The sequence below is a fragment of the Oryctolagus cuniculus genome, chromosome 15 (genome assembly GCF_051225735.1).
Source record: "Oryctolagus cuniculus isolate XC-2025 breed Fujian yellow rabbit chromosome 15, ASM5122573v1, whole genome shotgun sequence".
NCBI classification, from domain to species: Eukaryota; Metazoa; Chordata; class Mammalia; order Lagomorpha; family Leporidae; genus Oryctolagus; species Oryctolagus cuniculus.
Genome location: NC_142881.1, coordinates 70,036,984 through 70,058,439, shown reverse-complemented (window position 1 = coordinate 70,058,439; position 21,456 = coordinate 70,036,984). Strand labels below are relative to the sequence as shown.

General features: G+C 47.1%; 1 protein-coding gene across 2 annotated transcripts in view; it reads left to right on the top strand.

Annotated features, from left to right (window-relative positions):
* The window catches only part of LOC127485798 (transmembrane protein 254), a 29,570-nt gene extending 10,054 nt beyond the window's left edge, over window positions 1-19,516 (top strand). Inside the window, exon 4 of one of the 2 annotated variants that reach the window (XM_089313559.1) lies at window positions 18,813-19,516. In XM_089313559.1, coding sequence (XP_089169685.1) covers window positions 18,813-18,816 — 4 coding nt within the window. In that variant the 3' untranslated portion in view covers window positions 18,817-19,516. The remainder of the gene's footprint in view (window positions 1-18,812) is intronic. The other variant, XM_089313558.1, reaches the window with a different exon arrangement.
* The last annotated feature ends 1,940 nt before the right edge of the window (window positions 19,517-21,456 follow it).

Genomic DNA, 21,456 nt, shown 5'->3' with positions numbered 1-21,456 from the left:
TTGTACGGTTCAAATATCAGTTTTTCACTGACAGAGAAATGCAGAATGCTGTGGTTTCGGGGTATATCCCTCTTAGGTTTATAGAGGCCCACTTTTTTTTTTTTTTGACAGGCAGAGTGGACAGTGACAGAGAGAGAAACAGAGAGAGGTCTTCCTTTGCCGTTGGTTCACCCTCCAATGGCCGCCGCGGCCGGTGTGCTGTGGCCGGCGCATCGCGCTGATCTGATGGCAGGAGCCAGGTACTTATCCTGGTCTCCCATGGGGTGCAGGGCCCAAGCACTTGGGTCATCCTCCACTGCACTCCTGGGCCACAGTAGAGACCTGGCCTGGAAGAGGGGCAACCAGGACAGAATCCGGCGCCCCAACCGGGACTAGAACCTAGTGTGCTGGTGCCGCAAGGCAGAGGATTAGCCTAGTGAGCCATGGCGCCGGCCAGAGGCCCACTTAACTCTTGCACACACACTGAGGCACTGGGGTGGACACCAGTGTATTTGAATTATAGGACTTCCTCTTGTTTTCATTTCATTCAGCATTTGATAGAAACTCTGCAGCAAGTGAAGAATGTTCTGGCATTTTCTTTCAGTGCCAGAAGTATAAAATCATGCCATCTTATGTGGGATTTTACTATGGTGGGGTCTTAGCAGATGGTGCTGGCTGTTCAGGTCATAGACCCATCCACAGCCTCACAGTGAGGGGAGGTCACTTACACAGCATCACACAGGAAGAGGCCGATTCTGGGCCTTGGGACGCTCCCTCCCTTGCAGCCCAGGAGCTTTGATGTCTGTGAAGGAAAAAATAAAAATGGAGGCATCTTTATGTTGTAGTCTTAGCAATGATATGAGAAAAATAAAAAAAAAAAAAACAGCTTTGAGTCTGAGAAAAAAATCAGAGGCATCTTACTGGAATCGACTTGGAAGGCAAATGGACTAAATTGTTTTCTTCCCCACCCTAAAGATTTTCAGAGCGTGCATACTTTGGAAAAATAGAAAAAAGGACCAAAACAAAACAAATTGCTTCACAATTTACTAACAGGCCCGATTTATAAACTAACAGTATTTCCTACATTCAATATGCTATGACTCAATAGAGCTCAAGTCTAAACATGTTTGATCAGCCACAGTGTTAACAGCCTTGAGTTTAAGAGGTCGTGTTCCAGATAGGTGAAGTTTTTGTTTTAGCAAACAGCTTGCTTTTCAGAGGCCCTTTATGTCTTTACACTGAGAGTCCGAAAACTGCAGAGAAGTTAGGGAGCCTGCAGTTGAGGTATAAAACAGTGGAACAGAAGAAAACAGCCCAGAAATAAACCTGGACATTTAGCAGTCAATGGATCATCGACAGAGAGGCCAGGAACACACAGGAAAGGACAGTCTCTTCACTCAATGCTGCTGAGAAGAAATGGATGTCCACATGCTGAAGGATGAAATTGGTCCCTTGCCACATGCCATTTGCAAAAATAGAAATGCATTGAAGACTTAAATCTAAGATCTCAATTACTAGAGGAAAATAGAGGGGGCAAGTTCCATAACGTTAATCTCGGTGATGGTTTTATGGCTCTAATCCCAAAAGTCCAGGCAACAAAAGATAAAATAGACAAACTGAAAAGCTTCAGCACAGCCAAGAAAATGATTAACAGAGCAAAGAGAAAAACCTACAGAGTGGAAGAAAATTTTTGCAAAGCATACATCTGATAATATCCAAAATATGCGGGAACTATACAACTCAATAGCAACAAAGCATGCGCCAATTACTAACGGTCAAAGGACCTGGATAGACATTTCTGAAAAGAAGACATAGAAATGGCTCAGCATCATTGTTCTAAACACTGATAATAAAATATCCAAAGCCCACAGCTTTTTAAGGCAACCATTGTCCCCATTTTACAGCTAGAGAGTTAGAGACATGAAGGGAGTTCCTGCCAAAGATGACTGACTAGCTCAGGTGGAGGACTCCCCCGCTCCTGCGATGGACCTGAAGAAATAGAAGCTTCGAGTTGCAACCTGATCCTTGCACCACGTTAGTGACAGCACAGGCCATGTGCGTGAGTGTTAGCAACATAAAACCCCACTAGGGATGGGATGTAGTTTATAGAAACAAATAGGCAGCCCTCAGGCATTTGCTGCACCAGGCTCCCAGCCCAAATGTGGATTGTATTATTATTTTTCCTTCAGGGTTTAGAGGTGAAAATCTCTGGACTAGTGGATGGGCCTCAAACAGGGACACACTAGTGGGGTTCACAGGAGCCTGGAACTCCATCCAGTCTCCCACATGGGTAGCAAGAGCCCAGGCACTTGGGTCATCTTAGTCTGTTTTACCAGGTGCATTAGCAGGGAGCTGGACTGGGAGTAGAGCAGTGAGGACTGGAACTAGCACTCTCATGGAATGCCAGATCACAGGTGGTGGCTTAGCCCACAGCGCAATGGTGCTAGCCCCTAATTCCACTTTTCTATAAGCTTTTTGAAGTATCCTGGTAGACAAGGGCCTGGCCTTGGCCCTGTCCCAGTGCCGAACATCAGATATCGTGGTTGATTCCCCAAGGGCAGTAGGTGGATTGGCCTCACGAGAGGAGCTCTGAGGACATCAAGTCGGCTCAGTGACTTAAGCCAATTTTCACTTAATTCTTGACAATTTGCCAACAAGCATTGGGTTGCCTACATTCCATGTTGCTCTTTTAGGAGGAAAAAATCTGAATCCAAAACAGTGTGGAGAGCCAACTGAAATCTACACGGGTTTGTAAACATGACAAGTCATTACCAGGGGAGAGAAAGGCCCAGTCTGGCCAACTGCGGAGCTCAACTTGGATGCCTTAAAAAGCTTGCTTTATTTCACTCAACGTAACTAGAAATGCATTAGACTCCACAGGATTTGAGATGATATCATGTTTGCTGTTCACTTTAGAATACTGAGAGAGACTGCAGAAACACACACACACACCGCCTCGTTTTACTCTGGGAGATGATCGGAGGACGTTGAGGATAGCAGTCACCAGTGTAGTGGTGGCAGACCTAGGTCCCAGACCCCTTGCTGTTTCACCAAGCTGCAGTGTTGCATGAGACATCCAAAGTAATACTCTCAGCTCCCAAATATTCTACAGATGCTGTCCAACAATGATGCATTCAGAATGAGAATAGTTTCTGTCATCGTTAGCTGCCTCAGACCCCCACATCCTGTTCATGTTATTGACATCTGCCTTTCCTATGCAGTATCCATAGCAATGCACAAATATTGGAAACCCTCCTCAGACCCTGGGGTTTTCTTGCCGTTGGATAACGATGCAACATGTACACAGAATGGGGGGTATTTATAGCATTTATGGAGCTTTACCATCTGCACAGCCAGGGAGTTTGAAAGCTGGGTTCTGGGTGTTACAGAGTATTTCCTAGGAAACTGAAAAATAAATACATTATGAAATTTTGGTTTTCAATGTGTTACTGATGGTGTCTTGGCATCCCGTCAAGCCTGCTGCAAAATACACTTTGCACCAGAAGGGGCATTTCTTGTGTAATCCATTGTGTCCTTGGAATCCGCAAGAACCCCACCAAATGACTTCTGTGTTAGTAAGAGCATATAATAATTGAACACTCACTGTGAGCGAGGCATTATGCTAAGAGTCTTGGCATAATTTAATCTTCACTGTAACCTCTAGGAGGTAGGTGATGCTGTCCCTTTTTTCCTAGTTAGAAAACAGGCCTGGGCTGGTGCCACAGCTCACTAGGCTAATCCTCCGCCGGCGGCGCTGGTACCCTGGGTTCTAGTCCCGGATGGGGCGCCGGGTTCTGTCCCGGTTGCTCCTCTTCCAGGCCAGCTCTCTGCTGTGGCCCAGGAAGGCAGTGGAGGATGGCCCAAGTCCTTGGGCCCTGCACCCCATGGGAGACCAGGAGGAAGCACCTGGCTCCTGGCTTCAGATTGGCGCAGTGCGCCGGCCGGCTATAGCAGCCATTTAGGGGGTGAACCAACGGAAGGAAGACCTTTCTCTCTGTCTCTCTCTCTCTAACTCTGCCTGTCAAAAAAAAAAAAAAAAAAAAAAAAAAGGAAAAGAGAAAACGGGCCTGATGAATGAAGTAGCTTGTTTATTTCAGAGCTAGTGAATGGTAGCACCAGGGTTCAAACCTACATCCCTGTGACTCCTGAGGGCCTGTTTGTAACATGTGTCCAGAGGCTACATAAATAACAGAGGCAACCACAGCATCAAATCACTCTGCAATATCAATAGAGTCACAGTGAAGTATGTTTTCCTGGGAAATACACTTTTAAAACGAACTCTAACCTCTGATTCCTTCTATGACTATAGAAATTATTCCATCTCTCCCTCAAACAACAGATCCATTTGACATGTCTCTCCTAAATGGCATCTGTTAAGAAACGACTGCACTTGAGTCTGAGCATGCACAAAGTTCTTACCAGAAGGGGTTAATGCAAGAAGAGGAGGAAAGGTCAGCCCAGGAATACAGGGTTGGGTGAGAGGTTTGCTATGGCTAGCAGGCATCAGTGGCACTGAGGGCCTCTGGTTGGGCATGATCAGGCCTTTCCCCTGAGCAGGTATGTGTGACATTCCCCCACCCCACCCGGGCTCTGTCACTATGGGAGAGATTGGACTGAGCAGGTCAGTTGTAACTGCCCACCAGGTGTGTCTATCCAGACTTAGTGGGGCAAGTCAGTAAACGGACGTTGACCTTTAGGGAAGGTGAAACAGACACCAGATATCTTCAAATAAGATCAAGGTAGAGAGTAGGAGGCTGCTAAGCCTGGAGGTGGCGGGGCAGCCAAAGCCGTGTGCCCAGGAGTGGGCGGACTAAGTCGTCCATGGGGCAGCACGGTGTGGGGTCAAGCCAGTTAGCTTGCAGCAAGCTAACTCGGCCTCCATATTTAGAAGTTCTAAAGCAAAGGTTCTTATCCTGGGGTCCACTGATGGGTCAGCAGACCTGAGGATTGGTTTGTTTGATGAAACCCCTCTACATTCTTCAAACATGAAGGGCAGCTGTTTCTATGATTATCATTGTTGTTAATTACTCTATTAGAAGCTGAAATTGAGGGGCCTTAAGCTGCCGCCTTCAACACTGCCATCCCATTTGAGCTCTGGCTGCAGACCCAGCTGCTCCACTTCCAAGCCGGCACCCTGACGATCCACCTGGGAAAGTGGAAGAAGGTGGCCCAAGTCCTTGGGCCCCTGCCACCCACATGGGAGACCCTAGTGGAGTTCCAGGCTCCCACGTTCCAGGCTTTGGCCTGGTCCAGCCCTGTGCATTGCAGCCATTTGGGGAGTTAACCTGTGAATGGAAAATGGATCTCTCTCTCTCGCGCGCGCGCGCTCTCGCTCTCTCTCTTTCTCTGTCTCTTTCTTCATAACTCCACTTTTCAAATAATTAACAAGCAAATCTTTCAAATCTTTTAAGAAATATTTTAAGAATTGAAACTGAGAACACTTTTAAAAGCTTGTTTAATGATTCATTTGAAAATAGCAACAGTGAATGAATTGCCATGAACACATCTCAGCAGTAGTATGAAATTAGCTCTCACCCAATGGGCCCCTTGAGATCGGCCTTAAAGTACAAGTTGTAGGATATAAAAGGGCATAATCAAATACTTAAGATAAAGTTTGCTATGCTTTATAATATCTGATGTAAAGTGTGTTAACCACTATGGAATATGTTAAAAATCTTATAAAAATGTGTTTTTATTACATGATGTATTTTATCATATAAAATATTACTATATATAAAATACACATAAAATATACCCTGAATTTTGATATTATGAAATGTGTTAAATATCTTAGAAAAGTTTGCCTAATATGGACAGCCTTGTTTCCTTGGTTAACTGTTTACTGTCTCCACCTACTACAGAAAGAGTTAGTTTTTTTTCCTATATAATCTGCCTAGAGAGCAAAGATCCTGTTTCACCAGAATAATTTTCTGGCCTTTGTGTTGATTTTATTATGCAGCTGATTATTTGATTTAAGAAAACAAGATTTTTAAATTAGGAGACAGCTGAAGTTCATTCCACTCATGTTACTCTCTGGGTTTATTTTTAATTGTTTTATTTTTCCCTTTCAAATGGGTAGACAAATATCATTTCTCACAAGTACCTATGATCCTAATGTAAGTGTTCAAATGCCCTGTTGGTTTTGGATTATTGCTCTCCCAAAATCAATCCTAAATATTAAATAAAATTTCAAGGATAGCTTTCCTAGGAAGTCCACTGGAAATCCAGAAAGCTTTGATACTGAATCCCCATAGAAAGAGAGGTGCCAGAAATAATTAGGTTTACTTGGTGTTACCATTGATGAATTTCACAGGAATAAATAAAATTAGTTTTGATCAAAAGAAGAAACTGTAGGACAAACTTGCTTTCTGTGGCCAACTAAGCATTGTCTGCAGCACACCCTACCTGCTGATGCCTTGGGAAAGTAGCTGATAGAAATGCAAAATAATTCTTGTCTCTAGACACATCCCTTCTGTCCTCACCAGTGGAGCTTCTATTGACTTCCTGGCCCTACTCTGAAAGAAGCTGGCTTGGGCTCCATGTGTACATTGGTTTTAACATTCCTTTGCTTCATATGAATTCCCACTTTTTTTACTTCCCTTTTGAGTTAGTTATAATCTGCCTGGTTCCCTCATTGATTCATTGAAATTAAATCCTTAGCACATGTTTGTTTTATATCTGTTTGAGAGTCATAATTTTACTTTAAAAAAAAATCTTAATGCATAGAATAGACATCAGTTCTGTATAAACAAGGGAAGCCCTGGGCATCAGGGTTTAATTCTTTCCCTTAACCATGGTTGAAAATACATAGAAGACCAAGATTACGTGGAAGGCTATAACTGGGAACTGGCATTAACTTTCAGCAGTTCAGTTATTTGACCTTCTCTGCATGCAGTAGCCTTGGGGGTAGGTTACTCTCCTCTCCTACACCTGTGTACCCTTCTTAGGTGGAGCTCAAATAATCCCTTCTCACCTTATAGCAGCAGGCAGGACTGAGTTAAAGATACAGGCCTGGAAGAGTAATATCAAAGGTATGTGGTATAATCAAGGAAGGCTCAGAAACAGGGTGGGCTAAAGGTCAGTCCTGGGTCAGGCCTTTGGGCTCCCGGGTAAGTCATTGGTTAGGACGCCCAGTGTCTCAGACCTGAGTGCCTGGGTCCAATGCCCGCCTCCATGCTGACCGCAGCGTTCCTGCTAAACGCAGGCCCTGGGAGGGGGCGGTGATGGCTCAGGAGGTTGGGTTCCTGCCATTCATGTGGAAGACCAAGATTGCACTCCCAGCTCCCGGCTTTCGCCCCAGCCATCAAAGGCACTAGGGAGTGAGCCAGTGGATGGAGTTTCTCTCTCCCTCCCTCCTTTCTCCCTCTCCCTCCCTCTCAAATAAATAAATAGTTAATCAAAAATAATGATAAAGGTTGGTCCTATGCAGTTAAGCAGTTGCTATAGCACTGAGTTAAAATGAAGATAACACTGAGGTTTAAAGACAGGTTTAAATACTGAGGTTTAATGAATTCTTTAAAAACTTTTTACTGAAGTATAACATATATACGTTTAAAGAACTAAATTCACCAAAGGAACCAGCAGTGTCTGGTGCTATGATACGGCAGGTTAAGCCAACACTTGGGACACCCACATCCCATATTGGAGTGCCAGTTTGAGTCCTGGATACTCCACTTCCCATCCAGCTTCCTGCTGATACACCTGGGAAGGCAGCCAGGATGAAATTCTTGGCTCCTGGCTTCAGCCTGGCCCAGAAGTCGCTGCTGTGGCCATTTGGAGGGTGCACCAGTAGGTGGAAGATCTCTCTCTCTCTCTCTCTCTCTCTCTCCCACCCCCACCCCCACTGCATCCTCCCATTCCCCATCCTGCCTTTCAAATAAATACATCTTTTTTAAAAAGTTGAATTATAGATTTTTTTTTTTGTGAAAGTCTTTCATTAATTATACTTGCATTCATTATGTTGTATGTAGTGGTGAATCATTCATTACCTAATCTGATGTTGGTGGGAATTTAGATCGTTTCTAGTTTAGAACTATTATGGTGGGTAAAGCCGCCACCTACAGTGCCGGCATCCCATATGGCCGCTGGTTCAAGTCCAGCTGCTCCACTTCCTTCCAGCTTTCTGCTGTGGCCTGGGAAAGTAGTGGAAGATGGGCCAAGTGTTTGCACTCCTGCACCCACGTAGGGGACCAGGAAGAAGCTCCTGGCTCCTGGCTTCGGATCAGCCCAACTCTGGCCATTGTGGCCATTTTGGGAGTGAACCAGAGGGTGGAAGACCTTTCTGTTTCTCTGCCTCTGCCTCTCTGTAACTCTGCCTTTCCAATAAATAAATAAATCTTTTTATAAAAAAAAGAACTATTATGATAGTGCAGTTATAAACATTCATTTTTTTTCTGAGACTTAGTTATTTGAAAGGCAGAGTGACAGAGTGTCGCTCCCCGTCTTCGTGGAGGAACGACACAGAACCCTGCGCTGTTCTTTCGTCTGCTCGGCCCTCCCCGGGTTCGCTGCTGGTTCTTCCCGGGTTGGCTACTATCCCTTCCACCTCCGTGGAAGGGCAGTTCCCCCTGGCCGCATTCCCCACTTCCGCAGGGGAGCGGCACACCGCCGGCCGGCTTTCTCGGGGGCTGCACGGGTTCCCTTAGATGTTCCCCATAGATGTTCCTGGTGCATGCCGTCTCTCTCCTCCTTTATAGTCCTTCTCTGCCAATCCTAACTCGGCTGCCCACACGCCGAGTACGCTGCTCTCCAATCAGGAGCAAGTCCTACAATTTATTAGTTGAACTGGAGGCAGCTGTGCGGAAGCTGTTTACTTCTCTCCCAGCGCCATATTGTGGGAGAGCAGATGCATAGAATAAGTCTTAATTCGAGTAACTTAGTCTAGTCCGGATTGCTCCCCACAGATCCCCCTTTCTTTTTATTTTTTGGCGTTGATACGCGCCTGTCTTCGGTGTCCCGCGGCACACACTCTGCTCTACTTGCTAGAGTTGCCACAGGCTCTTACAAGTCCTATCAATCAGGAAAACCGAATCCGGGTCCTCTCTTCGCCATGTTGTGAGGAGGTTTTTAGGCGCTGATGCGTGCCTGTGTTCGGTGCCCTGCAGCGCATGCTCTGCTCTGCCTGCAGGGGACTTACAAGACCTATCAGGCAAACCGAATCCAAGCCTTCTCATTGCCTTATTGTGGGGGAGACTTATTAGTGTTGGTTCGTGCCTATCTTCGGTGACCTGCAGCTCATACTCTGGTCGAGCTGCTTGCTGGCGCTTACCGCCTTAATCAGGCAGACCGAATCCAAGCCTTCTAATTGCGGTATTGTGGGGAAGCCTTACTGATGTTAATTCGTGCCTGTCTTCGGTGACCTGCGGCGCATAAGCTGCTAGCCACCCAGGTGCTCATCGCCTCACTAATCGGGCAGACCGAATCCAAGCCTTCTAATTACCATGTTGAGGGGAGGCCTTTCTATTTCTCTATTTCTCTATCTCCGGGCATTCCTATTTCTCCCATTTTACTTCTATCTTCCAGCATTCCTATTTTTCTCATCTTACTTCTAAACTTCTGTTTCTCTTATCCCCGCAGCTTTCCGGCACCTCGCCCCGCCGGCGGGTTCCCGGCTCTGCGCCGCTTCAGCCCGCGCCTCTCTCATCTGCGCAGCTTCCCGGCTTTGCGCGGCTCGGCTTCGCGCGCTCCGCGGTCTCCACGCTTAACCCTTTCGCGTCTGAACCACAGCCTCGCGCCAGCCCCGTTCCCTATCTATTCACGCCCCGTGCTCTCTCTGCACGCGGCGGCTTCCGCGAGTAACACAGCGTAGCTTACGTGTCCGCCACTAGCATTCAATCTAAGTTCCCCGGGCTAGCCTGGCGAATTCAACCCAGCGTACGTCTCCGCCCCATGATTTGGCTTCCCGTCCTTTGCTCCCCGGGCTAATCAGACGGATCCCAATCTGGCTCACGTTTCAGCTTCTGGTTTCAACTTTTCGCCCCCTATTCCCGGGCTAACTTGAGAATCCCAAAGTGGCTTTCGTATCCGCCTCGGCCTGCCCCCCGCGGCTTCAATTTCCCTAACACTTTTCTCTACCCGGTATGTTTCCCTAAGTTTTCTTCCAACAATATTCCTCCCTCATTTCTCCTGGCCTCTCCCCACAGTCCGCGTCCGAGTCTGTTTGTTCTAGCTTTCACTTTCGCTTTCAACCTTAGAGATTCCTCCCAGCTTCCCCCCGTAGTCCGTATCCGAGTCTATGCCTAGGCTTTCAATAGCTTCTTCCGGCTCCTTTTTCGTCCGGCTTTTCCCTAGGCTGTTTGCTAGTCTCTCTCTCCGATATTTTCCCTAGGCTGTTTGCTAGTTTCTCTCTCCGATATTTTCCCAGTTCTTCCCGTTTCTTCCCTCCTAAGTTTCATATCCGTCCTAGGTTTCCTATCCGTCCTAGGTTTCCTATCCGAGTCACGGCACCATTATGTCGCTCCCCCTCTTCGTGGAGGAACGACACCAAGCCCTGCCTAGGCTCCATATCCGAGTCACGGCACCATTATGTCGCTCCCCCTCTTCGTGGAGGAACGACACCAAGCCCTGCCTAGGCTCCATATCCGAGTCACGGCACCATTATGTCGCTCCCCGTCTTTGTGGAGGAACGACACAGAACCCTGCGCTGTTCTTTCGTCTGCTCGGCCCTCCCCGGGTTCGCTGCTGGTTCTTCCCGGGTTGGCTACTATCCCTTCCACCTCCGTAGAAGGGCAGTTCCCCCTGGCCGCATTCCCCACTTCCGCAGGGGAGCGGCACACCACCGGCCGGCTTTCTCGGGGGCTGCACGGGTTCCCTTAGATGTTCCCCATAGATGTTCCTGGTGCATGCCGTCTCTCTCCTCCTTTATAGTCCTTCTCTGCCAATCCTAACTCGGCTGCCCACACGCCGAGTACGCTGCTCTCCAATCAGGAGCAAGTCCTACAATTTATTAGTTGAACTGGAGGCAGCTGTGCGGAAGCTGTTTACTTCTCTCCCAGCGCCATATTGTGGGAGAGCAGATGCATAGAATAAGTCTTAATTCGAGTAACTTAGTCTAGTCCGGATTGCTCCCCACACAGAGAGAGATAGAAAGACATCATCTGCTGCTTCACTCCTCAAGAGGCCACAGTGGCTTAGGCTGTGCCACGCCAAAGCCAGGAGCCTGGAATTCCATGCAGGTCTCCCATGTGGGTGGCAGGGGTCCAAGCACTTGGGCCATCTTCTGCTGCTTTTCCAAGGCCATTAGCAAGGAGCTGGATCAAAAGTGAAACAGCCAGGACTTGAACGGGCACCCATATGGGGAGCTGGTGCTGCAGGTGGTGGCTTTACCTGCTACACCACAGCACTGAACCCACAGAAAAGTTTTTTGAACCAAAACAAACTCATACTTTTAATTCTATTTTGCATGTATACTTAGGCTTGGAATTGGTAGAGTGTTTTTATTTATTTATTTATTTTTAAAGATTTATTTATTTATTTGAAAGACAGAGTTACACAGAGAGAGGAGAAGCAGAGAAAGAGAGAGGTCTTCCATTCAATGGTTCACTCCCCAACTGGCTGCAACAGCTAGAATTGCGCCAATCCGAAGCCAGGAGCTTCTTCCGGGTCTCCCACGCGGGTGCTGGGGCCCAAGGACTTCGGCCATCTTCTTATTGCTTTCCCAGGCCATGGGGAGAGCTGGATAGCAGAGAGCTAGATCGGAAGTGGAGCAGCCAGGTCTCGAACTGGCGCCCATGTGGGATGCCGGCACTTTAGGCTAGGGCGTTAATCTGCTGCGCCACAGTGCCGGCCCCAGTAGAGTGTATTTATATCCGTATGTATATTAAAAATCTTGTGCTAGAGTTGTGGTACAACAGGTCAAGCTGCCACCTGCAAAGCTAGTCTCATATAAGCATGGGTTTGAGTTCCGGCTGCTCTACTTGCAATTCAGCTCTCTGCTAATGTGCTTGGGAAAAGCAGCAGATGATGGCCCAAGTGCTTTGGCCCAGGCCACCCATGTGAGAAACCCAAGTGGAGTTCCTGGCTTCTGGCTTCAGTCTGGCCCAGCCTTGGCTGTTGTAGCCATTTGAGGAGTGAACTAACATATGAAAGTGTCTCTCTCTCTCTCTCTCTCTCTCTCTCTCTCTCTCTCTCTCTCCCCTCCTCCCCCTCTCTTCCTCTCTTCCTCTTTCTCTGTAACTCTGCATTTTAAATAAATAAATAAATTTTTTTTTTTTTACCATCTTGTATCTCTGAGTCTAATCCAACATAGCAGGGTTCACTTTATCCTTTTCCCTTTCCTTTCTGGGGTTTCTGTGACAGAAACCAAGCATATTTATTTTCTCCATCCTAGAATATCCATATTACGAAGCCTCATTCCCCAGCTCTGTCTGCTGAAAGGGCCTAGAGCCGGGACAGCCCAGGTCTGGATTTCCGAGAGGAAGCAGGCTTCCTTGGAGCCATGGCTGAGTCCAGGATGGAAGCTGGGGAATGACAGGATGAGTGCTGAGTATCAGAAAGGAAAGAAGCACTCAAAGTGGGGATAACTCAGACAGACAGGAACCGTCTTACCTGGCCTTATCTGGGACAGTTTGACCAAAAAACAATGTTAGGAATAGATTACAACTGGCAAACTAACTTCCCATAAGGCTGAAATAGACAAGGGAGCCCATAACTGGAGAGAAGAGAGTTCTTTACAGTTGAATTCCAACTAATAAATGTAGAAGAAATTATGGAAATAGAAAATCGCCCACCAGAGAATGCAGTGGGAATGAATGTTGCAAATAAAGAGCCAAATGAATGCTCAAACTGGTGAAAGTGTGATGCTAAACAAGATATTTGCATAATGTACTTACAGGTGTATTTCAAAAAGATTGTGGAAAATGGAATTAAAAGGTACTTTTCATGCAAAAAAGTCTGTGAAACCATGCACTTGTATTAATCACAGAAGAAGAAAAAAAAAAACAGTGATTGTATAGTGAAGAAATGTGACAGACATTGTGTTCCAGGGCTCATGTGGGACACAGTGTCCTGGAGGGGTGCAGTGGGAATGGCGCAATAGCACTTCTGTGGTGTTCCCACACAAAACGCAGCTCTTAAGGTCATGAGCGGGGCAATCCTGGCAACGTCCCAGGCAGACCTGCGACTTTCCAATAGTATTGTACTAATGTCAGTTACTTGGCTTTCCCAACTCCCGTGAAGTTATGTAAGGTGTTAATATTTGGGAACACCGGTGGAGTGTATATAGGAATCCACTGTCTGGTTTTTGTAAGCATAAAGCTACTTCAGAAGAAAAAGAAAGAGAGGAGTCAGTTGTGATTGTGCCATCCTTAAGACAGAAACCCTGGCCAGCACCTCTGCTGCAGGTACAAAGTGCTCCCCTGACAGAGGCAGTCAAGGTCCTCAATAATGAACCCAGACTTTTCCCCACATTTATATTAGCTCCGCCCATGTCCATCAGCCGCCCATGCCCTGCCAATTTCTCTGGCACAGGCTTAGAAAAGCCTGACTCATGTCCTAGGACCCCTTTCATGGGGCCTTCACCTTACACCCAGAGTCAGCTGCTAGCCAACCCTGCAGTGTAGTCAGCCCTGGGTCGTGACCTTGGAAACCTTGAACTCCCTTGGGGGGGTGGGGATGTAGGCTCTGCGGGTCTGTCATTCCCTACACCCTGTCTGCCCTTAGGAAGCTTCTGACTTGCAAATAAACACAGCCAGGAGAAGGGAAAGCAGATCAGAGGTGGGTAGGGTGGGTAAGGGAGCCTGCACAGCTCTTCGGGGCTGTGGTTTTCCTTTGGCCTCTTCTGCTCAGAGCGGGCTGGTCTGCCCAAAGCTATGCAGCTGTTAAGAACAAAAATCCCCATTTGAACACAGCCTTCTGCCTCCTTTACTAAGGGCTGCTAGCTCCAAAAAGGCTTGGAATAGCCAACCATGTAGCATCTTCATACAGTTTTCATTTCACCCTGACACACCTCAAGGTCATCTCTGGGGACAGCCTTGCAGAGAAGGTTCCCAAAGAGCTGGCAGGAAATGCGACTGACTCCCCCCTCCCCAGGCCTGCAGAGCATCCCAGTATCACAGCTGAATGCATTCTGGGGAAACAGCCACGGACGTGACAACGAACTGAATGCACACTTAACAGTGTGAACCTGCAGCAAAGTCATCTCAACCCTGAGCAGCTAGAATACCAGCACCACAGTGGGCTGGGGCTGAGCTCATTTGCTGGACCCCTTTATTCCTGATCCCGCTCCTTGAAATGTGGATTTATCGGGGCTGAGGTTGTAGCATAGTAAGCTAAGCCACGGGTTTGTGTCCCGGCTGCTCCTCTTCCGATCCGGCTCCCTGGTAATGGGCTCCCTTGGAGGCTTCAAGTGATATCTCAAGTGCTTAGGTCCTTGCCTCCCTGCCATCCATGTGGGAAACTCTGACTGAGTTCTGGGCTCCTGGTTTCACTGACCCAGCCCCAGCCATTGTGGTTACTTGGGGAGTGAACTAACAGATGGGAAATTTCTCTGTCTCTTTTCCTCTCAAATGAATTAATTAAGTAAATAGAAACAACATCTTAAAACCACTGGCTGGGAAACTTCTCTTGCCAAGCTCTAGAATAACTACAGAAGCCATCCAACGCCTGCAGTATTGGCTGAGGTCAACTGAGAAGCTAACTACACGGTGTCTCACAGGGTGTTGAAATCCATGAACGTTAGCTGTTAGGACTATCATTATTGATATCCTAATGGGTAATAGTGAACCGCTGCCCTCACCCTGCACCTCCCTTCTCCCTGTACCAAGCAGACCTACTCATCTACATCTTCTGTAAGCTGGGAGGATTTGGGACTGCCTGCAAGAAAGGCAGAGGGCTCAAAAACAAAAAACTTCTTAAATACCAACTTGTGAAGACGCCACACTGCTTTTCCTGGGACCCAGCAGAGAGATCCACATCACATTTTCCTGGTTCCCTTTCTCTGGCTATGATCTGTGCACCGCGTGCTAGCAGCCCTCTCCGTCTGTGAGAGAGGCAGTGGGCCTTGGCCACCGGGCCTGGATCTTTCTGCTGGTGGCTCTGGAAATACTGGCTGGTGCCAGAAGGAGAAGAGAAAGAGGCTTTGTGCAGCCCAGACCCTCCCAGCCAGCGAGACTGGTCCAAGTGGGCTCCATCTCCATCCCCAGAGGGGTGGCCAGCCCCTATTTCCTGTTTCCTTGGCCCCTCGCCCTTGGAAATGCCAACAGAACCTGCCAGCTCCTCAGCACAGCCAGCCTCAGAGGATGCAGCCCACAGCCCAGGGACTGACAAGGGCACACATCCCAGATTCCTAAATGGCCCCTGTGTACCTTGGGCCACCTCCTCGGTTCTCCAAGCCTCACATGGTGTTCAGCGTGGATCCTGGTGCTACCTGCCAGGGTAAAGGGAGCACTAAACGAGAAGGAAACTCCTGCACATTGGGGCACATCATTCATGCAGCCGGTGCTGGGTGTTCCCCCTAGCTACAGCAGTTGTCACCCTGAGCCCATAAGTAGCCCACTTGCCCCTTCTCAGCACACCCTGCTCCAGAACCCCTCACTATCTAGAGACTTTGCTGAGGCCTCAGAGTCAAGAGGTCTGGGAATATTGAAGAGCACAGATTATGCAATTAGCAGCTGGCACTGCAACGCAGCAGATTAAATTGCTGCTTGAGACTGGCATCCTATGTCAGAATGCCTGTTTGAATCCTGGCTGCTCCACCTCTGATCCAGCTCCCTAAACATGCTCCTACTTGGATTCTTGCAACTTATATGGGAGACCTAGATGGAGTTCCTGGCTCCTGGCTACAGCCTGCCCTGGCTGTTATGGCCATTTGGGGAGTGAACCAGTACATGGAAGATTCTCATTCTCTCTCTCTCTCATTCTCTCTCTCTCTGTCTCTCTACTCCTCCCCATCGTCCCTCCCTCACTGTTGTTCAATCAATCAATCAATCAATATTAAAAAAAAAAAAAAAAGATTCTGGCTGCTGCTGCGGCTCACTAGGCTAATCCTCCACCTGCGGCACCAACACCCCAGGTTCTAGTCCTGGTTGGGGTGCCAGATTCTGTCCCAGTTGCTCCTCTTCCAGTCCAGCTCTCTGCTGTGGCCCAGGAAGGCAGTGGAGGATGGCCCAAGTGCTTGGGCCCTGCACCCGCATGGGAGACCATGAGGAAGCACCTGGCTCCTGACTTCAGATCAGCATAGCGCGCTGGCTGTAGCAGCCATTTAGGGGGTGAACCAACAGAACGAAGACATTTCTCTCTGTCTCTCTCTGTCTAACTCTGCCTGTCAAAAAAAAGATCCTGGAACCAGATCCACCTGTAACCCTGGATGAAATATATTTAACAAATCTTATCTGAAAGATGCACATGAAGAAACTTAAATATAATTAGTACTGCAAAGACTAATAAATATATTGTATATACAACCTTTGAAGAATGCCTGGTTCAGAGATAAGTTCAGTTATTCAGGGATAAGTTTAGCAAATCACAGAACAAAAGTAAATAATGAAGCTCTTTTATAGTTAGCCCCAGCTGGCCATCAACATGCTTTGAAGCCCAACATATGGTTGGCATATTTCCCTGATTCCTGCTGCTGGTTCCAGTGCCCCTATTAATTTCACTGTTCGTTTCCCGTTTCCTTTCTCTTGCCATGATCCGTGCACCGTGTGCTAGCAGCCCTCTCCGTCTGTGAGAGAGGCAGTGGGCCTTGGCCACGGGGCCTGGATCTTTCTGCTGGTGGCTCTGGAAATACTGGCTGGTGCCAGAAGGAGAAGAGAAAGAGGCTTTGTGCAGCCCAGACCCTCCCAGCCAGCAAGACTGGTCCAAGTGGGCTCCATCTCCATCCCCAGAGGGGTGGCCAGCCCCTGTTTCCTAGGACATAGTGAACTGGATCCCTGTTATCTTCTTGCTCAGTTTTCTTCTACATGTTTGGGCTGGTTTCCATTGGCACAAGGAAATAAGTTGATTTCCAAATAGCTATCTCTCTCTCTTTTGAAGATTTATTTGTTTATATATGTAAGAGTCAGAGCTACAGAGAGGGAGAGACAGAGAGAGAGCTCTTCCATCTGCTGGCTCAGATAACGCTCCTGGCTCCTGACGTTCGCCTGGCCCAGCCCCAGTCATTGAGGCCATCTGGGGAGTGAACCAGCAGCTGGAAGCTCTCTCTGTCTCTCTAATTCTGCCTTTCAAATGGATAAATATATACATATTTTTTAAAAGGTAATATTAATTATCTTAGTAAGAAAATGTCCCTTTATTTCTATTTTTTAAAAGATTTATTTATTTATTTGAAAGGCAGAATTACAGAGAGGCAGAGGCAGAGAGAGAGAGGGAGAGAGGTCTTCCATCCGCTGGTTCACTCCCCAGATGACCACAACGGCTGGAGCTGTGCCAATCCAAAGCCAGGAGCCAGGAGTTTCTTCTGGGTCTTCCATGTGGATGCAGGGCCCAAGGACTTGGACCATCTTCTGCTGCTTTCCCAGGCCATAGCAGAGAGCTGGATCAAAAGTGGAGCAGCCAGGACTCAAACTGGCGCCCATACGGGATGCTGGCACTGCAGACAGCGGCTTTACCCACTAGGCCATAGCACCAGCCCCTACTTCTACATCTTTGAATTTGTTGTTTTACTGTCAGGGTATCTGCTCATCAGATAACACTTTCAGGATTAATTGAAAATATAAGGCTATGTTGATTTTTGTTTCTTTGACCTTAGCACAGATGTGATGACTTTTTTTCCAGTCCTCACTAAATAGCCAGCCAATAATTTATGTCATGTTCAAATTAGTGGCTAAATGAGACAGGATGTGATAAAGCGTATTAGGATATTTGGATGTCCATTTGGGAAAAAATGTTTTATGTTTGAATCTTTCCTCCCAACCACATAGAAATTCTAGATGGGTTAGAGATTTTGTCTTTAAGAAACCTTAAAACTATTTGGAGAAAATATTGGAAAATATTTTTATAGTCTCGATGTGAAGAATCATAAGTAAGTTGTGATAAACTTACATAAGCCATAAAAGAAAACACAGAGATTTTGCCACATGATATCTAAAACTTCTTTATGATGAAAGAGACCACAAAGTTCACGACAATGGGAGGCAGAAAGAAAACATTGCCAACATATAGGAGAGGACTTAAAAAAGTTTGTGGAAAAATGGAATTACAAAATAAATTTGTTTGGCAAAACAAATTTTGAAATCCATGCAGTTTTTTTCATAATATGCATAATATCCATGAGCTTTTCAAAGACGCTTGGAACAACAGGCAGTAGATTAATAATCAAAATATGTAAAGGGGAGAAGTGGGGGGAAAAGAACATTTGAATAGGCAAATAAAGCTCAACCCTCACTCTAAATAGCAAATAAATAAAAACAAGGTAAAATCATCAAAATCTCAAAATGTAAATATCCGGCATTGCAGAATGCACAGGGCAACAGCTCTTCCACCTCCAGGCTCTTCCACGCCAAAAGTATTGTCTGTGAATGGCACTCCTGCAGTGCGGTTCCAGTACAGGTTCCCATGGAGCGGGGTGCACCTGGAGCTCAGTTCTCTGTGCCCTGCCACTCCAGTGTTTGGGGGACAGTTTGTGATATATTCAGCAAAATATCAAAGACCCTCTGACTCAATGATTCTTCTTCCAAGAATCTAGCCTTTCAGAAATATATGAATATCTAATAGTGCATAAAGATATATGCAAAAAAGATATTCTTTGAGGCACATTTTATTTTGGGGAGAAAAAGGAAATACCCTATGTGTCCATCATGAAAATAAAAATAATGATGTAAATAATGATGCATCTACTCATGGGATATTTTGCAACTCTTCCTATTCTTAAATGTTTGTTTTCATATATTTGGAAGGTAAAGTGACAGACAGGGAGAGAGAGCTCCCATCTGCCTGCTCACTCTCCAACTACCTGCCACAGCCTGAGCTAATCAAGGCTGACACCGAGAACCTGGAGCACCATCCAGGCCTCCCCCAAGCTGCCGGAGCCCAAGCACTTGAGCTATCTTCTGCTGCCTCCCAGGAATCTGCTGCAGGAATCTGGATTGGAAATGCAGTAGCCAGGACTCAAACTGGTGCTCTCAGGGAGATGGGAGCACCCTGGGCAGCAGGCTAACATGCTCCAGATAATTTGCAACTCTTTAAAGGATTTGTACTCACGTTCAATGATCTTCAGTATTTGATGCTACAGCAGAGATAAACATGAACATAAAAAATATTAAAACTATCTCGTGTCGGAGCCAGCACTACGGTGTAGAAGTTTAAAGCCGCCATCTGCAGTGCCGGCATCCCATGCAGGCTCTGGTTTGAGACCCGGCTGCTCCATTTCCTATTCAGCTCCCTGCTGACCTGCCTGGGAAGGGAGAGGGGGATGGCCCAAGTGCTTGGACCCCTGCACCCCCATGGGAGGCCAGGAAGAAGCTCCTGATCTCTGGCTTAATCCCCCAGCCATTGAGGCCATTGGGGGAGTGAACCAGCAGATGGAAGATATCTATGTGTGTGTGTCCCCCTCTCTCTCTGTAACTCTGCTTCTCAAATAAATAAAATAAATTTTTTAAATAAAAATCTCATGTTGCATTCCAATGTCTACATGTTTATGTCTTAATCTGCATTATACAGATGGGCAACACAAGATGGGTAAGGAAAAGCCCGCTAAACCAAGAGGCCTGAACGGGACCCTTGAGCATGGGGAGTGTAGTGAGTGGCGGTTTTTATGCTATACTCCATATACTCACTCCGTGCTCCACCACAAGGAAGCATTGTATACAGTTTTATAACATTAAATTCAAAATATTCTGAAGCCCACTGGCTGTGTGCGTTGTAAGAATCCTTGTGGGTTTGGCTGTTCTTTGACAACTTTCCACCTGGCTACACTACCCAGGAGTGTTCCTACCACATTCTTGGCATTCCTGGAATAAACCTTTTCTTCTTCTAAACCAGCTCATCTGGGCATCATAATTCCCAGGAGAATTTTTTTTTTTTTTCAATTGTAGATCCAAGTCTCCTTCACTGACTCAGAATTTCTTATTTTGCTGTGGAGGAGGAAGTACGAGTTACGGTTCATGTGGCAGCCACACAGCCACAGCCACAGCCACAGCCACGGCCACAGCCACAGTCATGGCCACAGCCCAGGAGAAGGTGGAGAGGGAGACTGGATCCTCAGGGCAGCCCCAAGGCATGAGATGAAAGTGCTCCATTTGGAGCCACAAAACAACAACAGATACATTAGGGCTGGGCCTTTTGTTTTCCCCAAAACTCAACCTTTTCTAATGCATTTGTTGTTCTGTAAAGGGGTGGGGAATTTCCACTTGTTCTCTTCTAAACCACTGCAGGATGCTTTGAAGCTGCCTTAAAATCCCATCCAGTTCTTAGAATTAAGAAACCCACCCAGTCTGCTTCCAAAGGAAGAAGGTAACAGAGTTGCAAGGTGTGTGTGTGCTTTGTATTGTTATCTCAGGGCTTCAAATCAGACTGCACAGCTGATCTGTAGAAAGGGGCCTGTGAGGGTCTCCAGGGCAGATCAGAGAGGCTGGACATGCATACTCCTACCCTAGGTGCATGCATACTCCTACCCTAGGTGAGGTCTGTTAAGATTATAAGCCTGACTGCTTTGTGAATGCCCTAAAGGCAGATGTGAGTTTACCTATCTAATGCAAGGCTTAAGCCTCTGCTGAACACTCTGATTTTGATTGTATTGGGGCCTTTTGCTTTTACAGAGCTGTAAACTGTCCACAACTGATAGCAATGCAAAATAGTTCTTTTGTCTCTAGATAGGCCAGTCCTGCCACGTGTACAGGTTCAGGTGACTCCAGGCCTTCCTGCCTCTGTTTGCACAATATCACAGTCTATATCAGATAAGGTACAGGACAGCAGGTGAGGCCCAACTGCTGCCCTTGAGGCCATATGGGGAGGGAAGATATCTCTCTCTCTCACTCTGCCTTTCAAATAACTAAACAAAAACTTTGATGAAAATATTTCAGGCTGGCACCGAGGCTCAATAGGCTAATCCTCCACCTGCGGTGCCAACACACCGGGTTCTAGTCCCGGTTGGGGCGCCGGGTTCTGTCCCGGTTGCTCCTCTTCCAGTTCAGCTCTCTGCTGTGGCCTGAGAAGGCAGTGGAGGATGGCCCAAGTGCTTGGGCCCTGCACCCCATGGGAGACCAGGAGAAGCACCTGGCTCCTGCCTTCGGATCAGCACGGCCATTGGGGGGTGAACCAACGGGGAAAAAAAAAAAGGAAGATCTTTTGTTAGAGTCTGAAAAAGCCCACCACGCGAGGAACGACTCCAAGAGACCTTTCTCTCATGCAACCAGCAAAGGGTTAAAGATTTATTGATTATCCAGCATGCTGGGGCTGTCCGATCATACATGAGCAGAGCAGCCCCGAATAACCAAAGGTTAGGGTTTATAAAGGCAAAAACCGCAAAACCAGGAAGGGGGGAAATACATGGTTGCTATGCATGGTTGCTATACACAGTTGCTAAAATCAAAAGAGAGTATA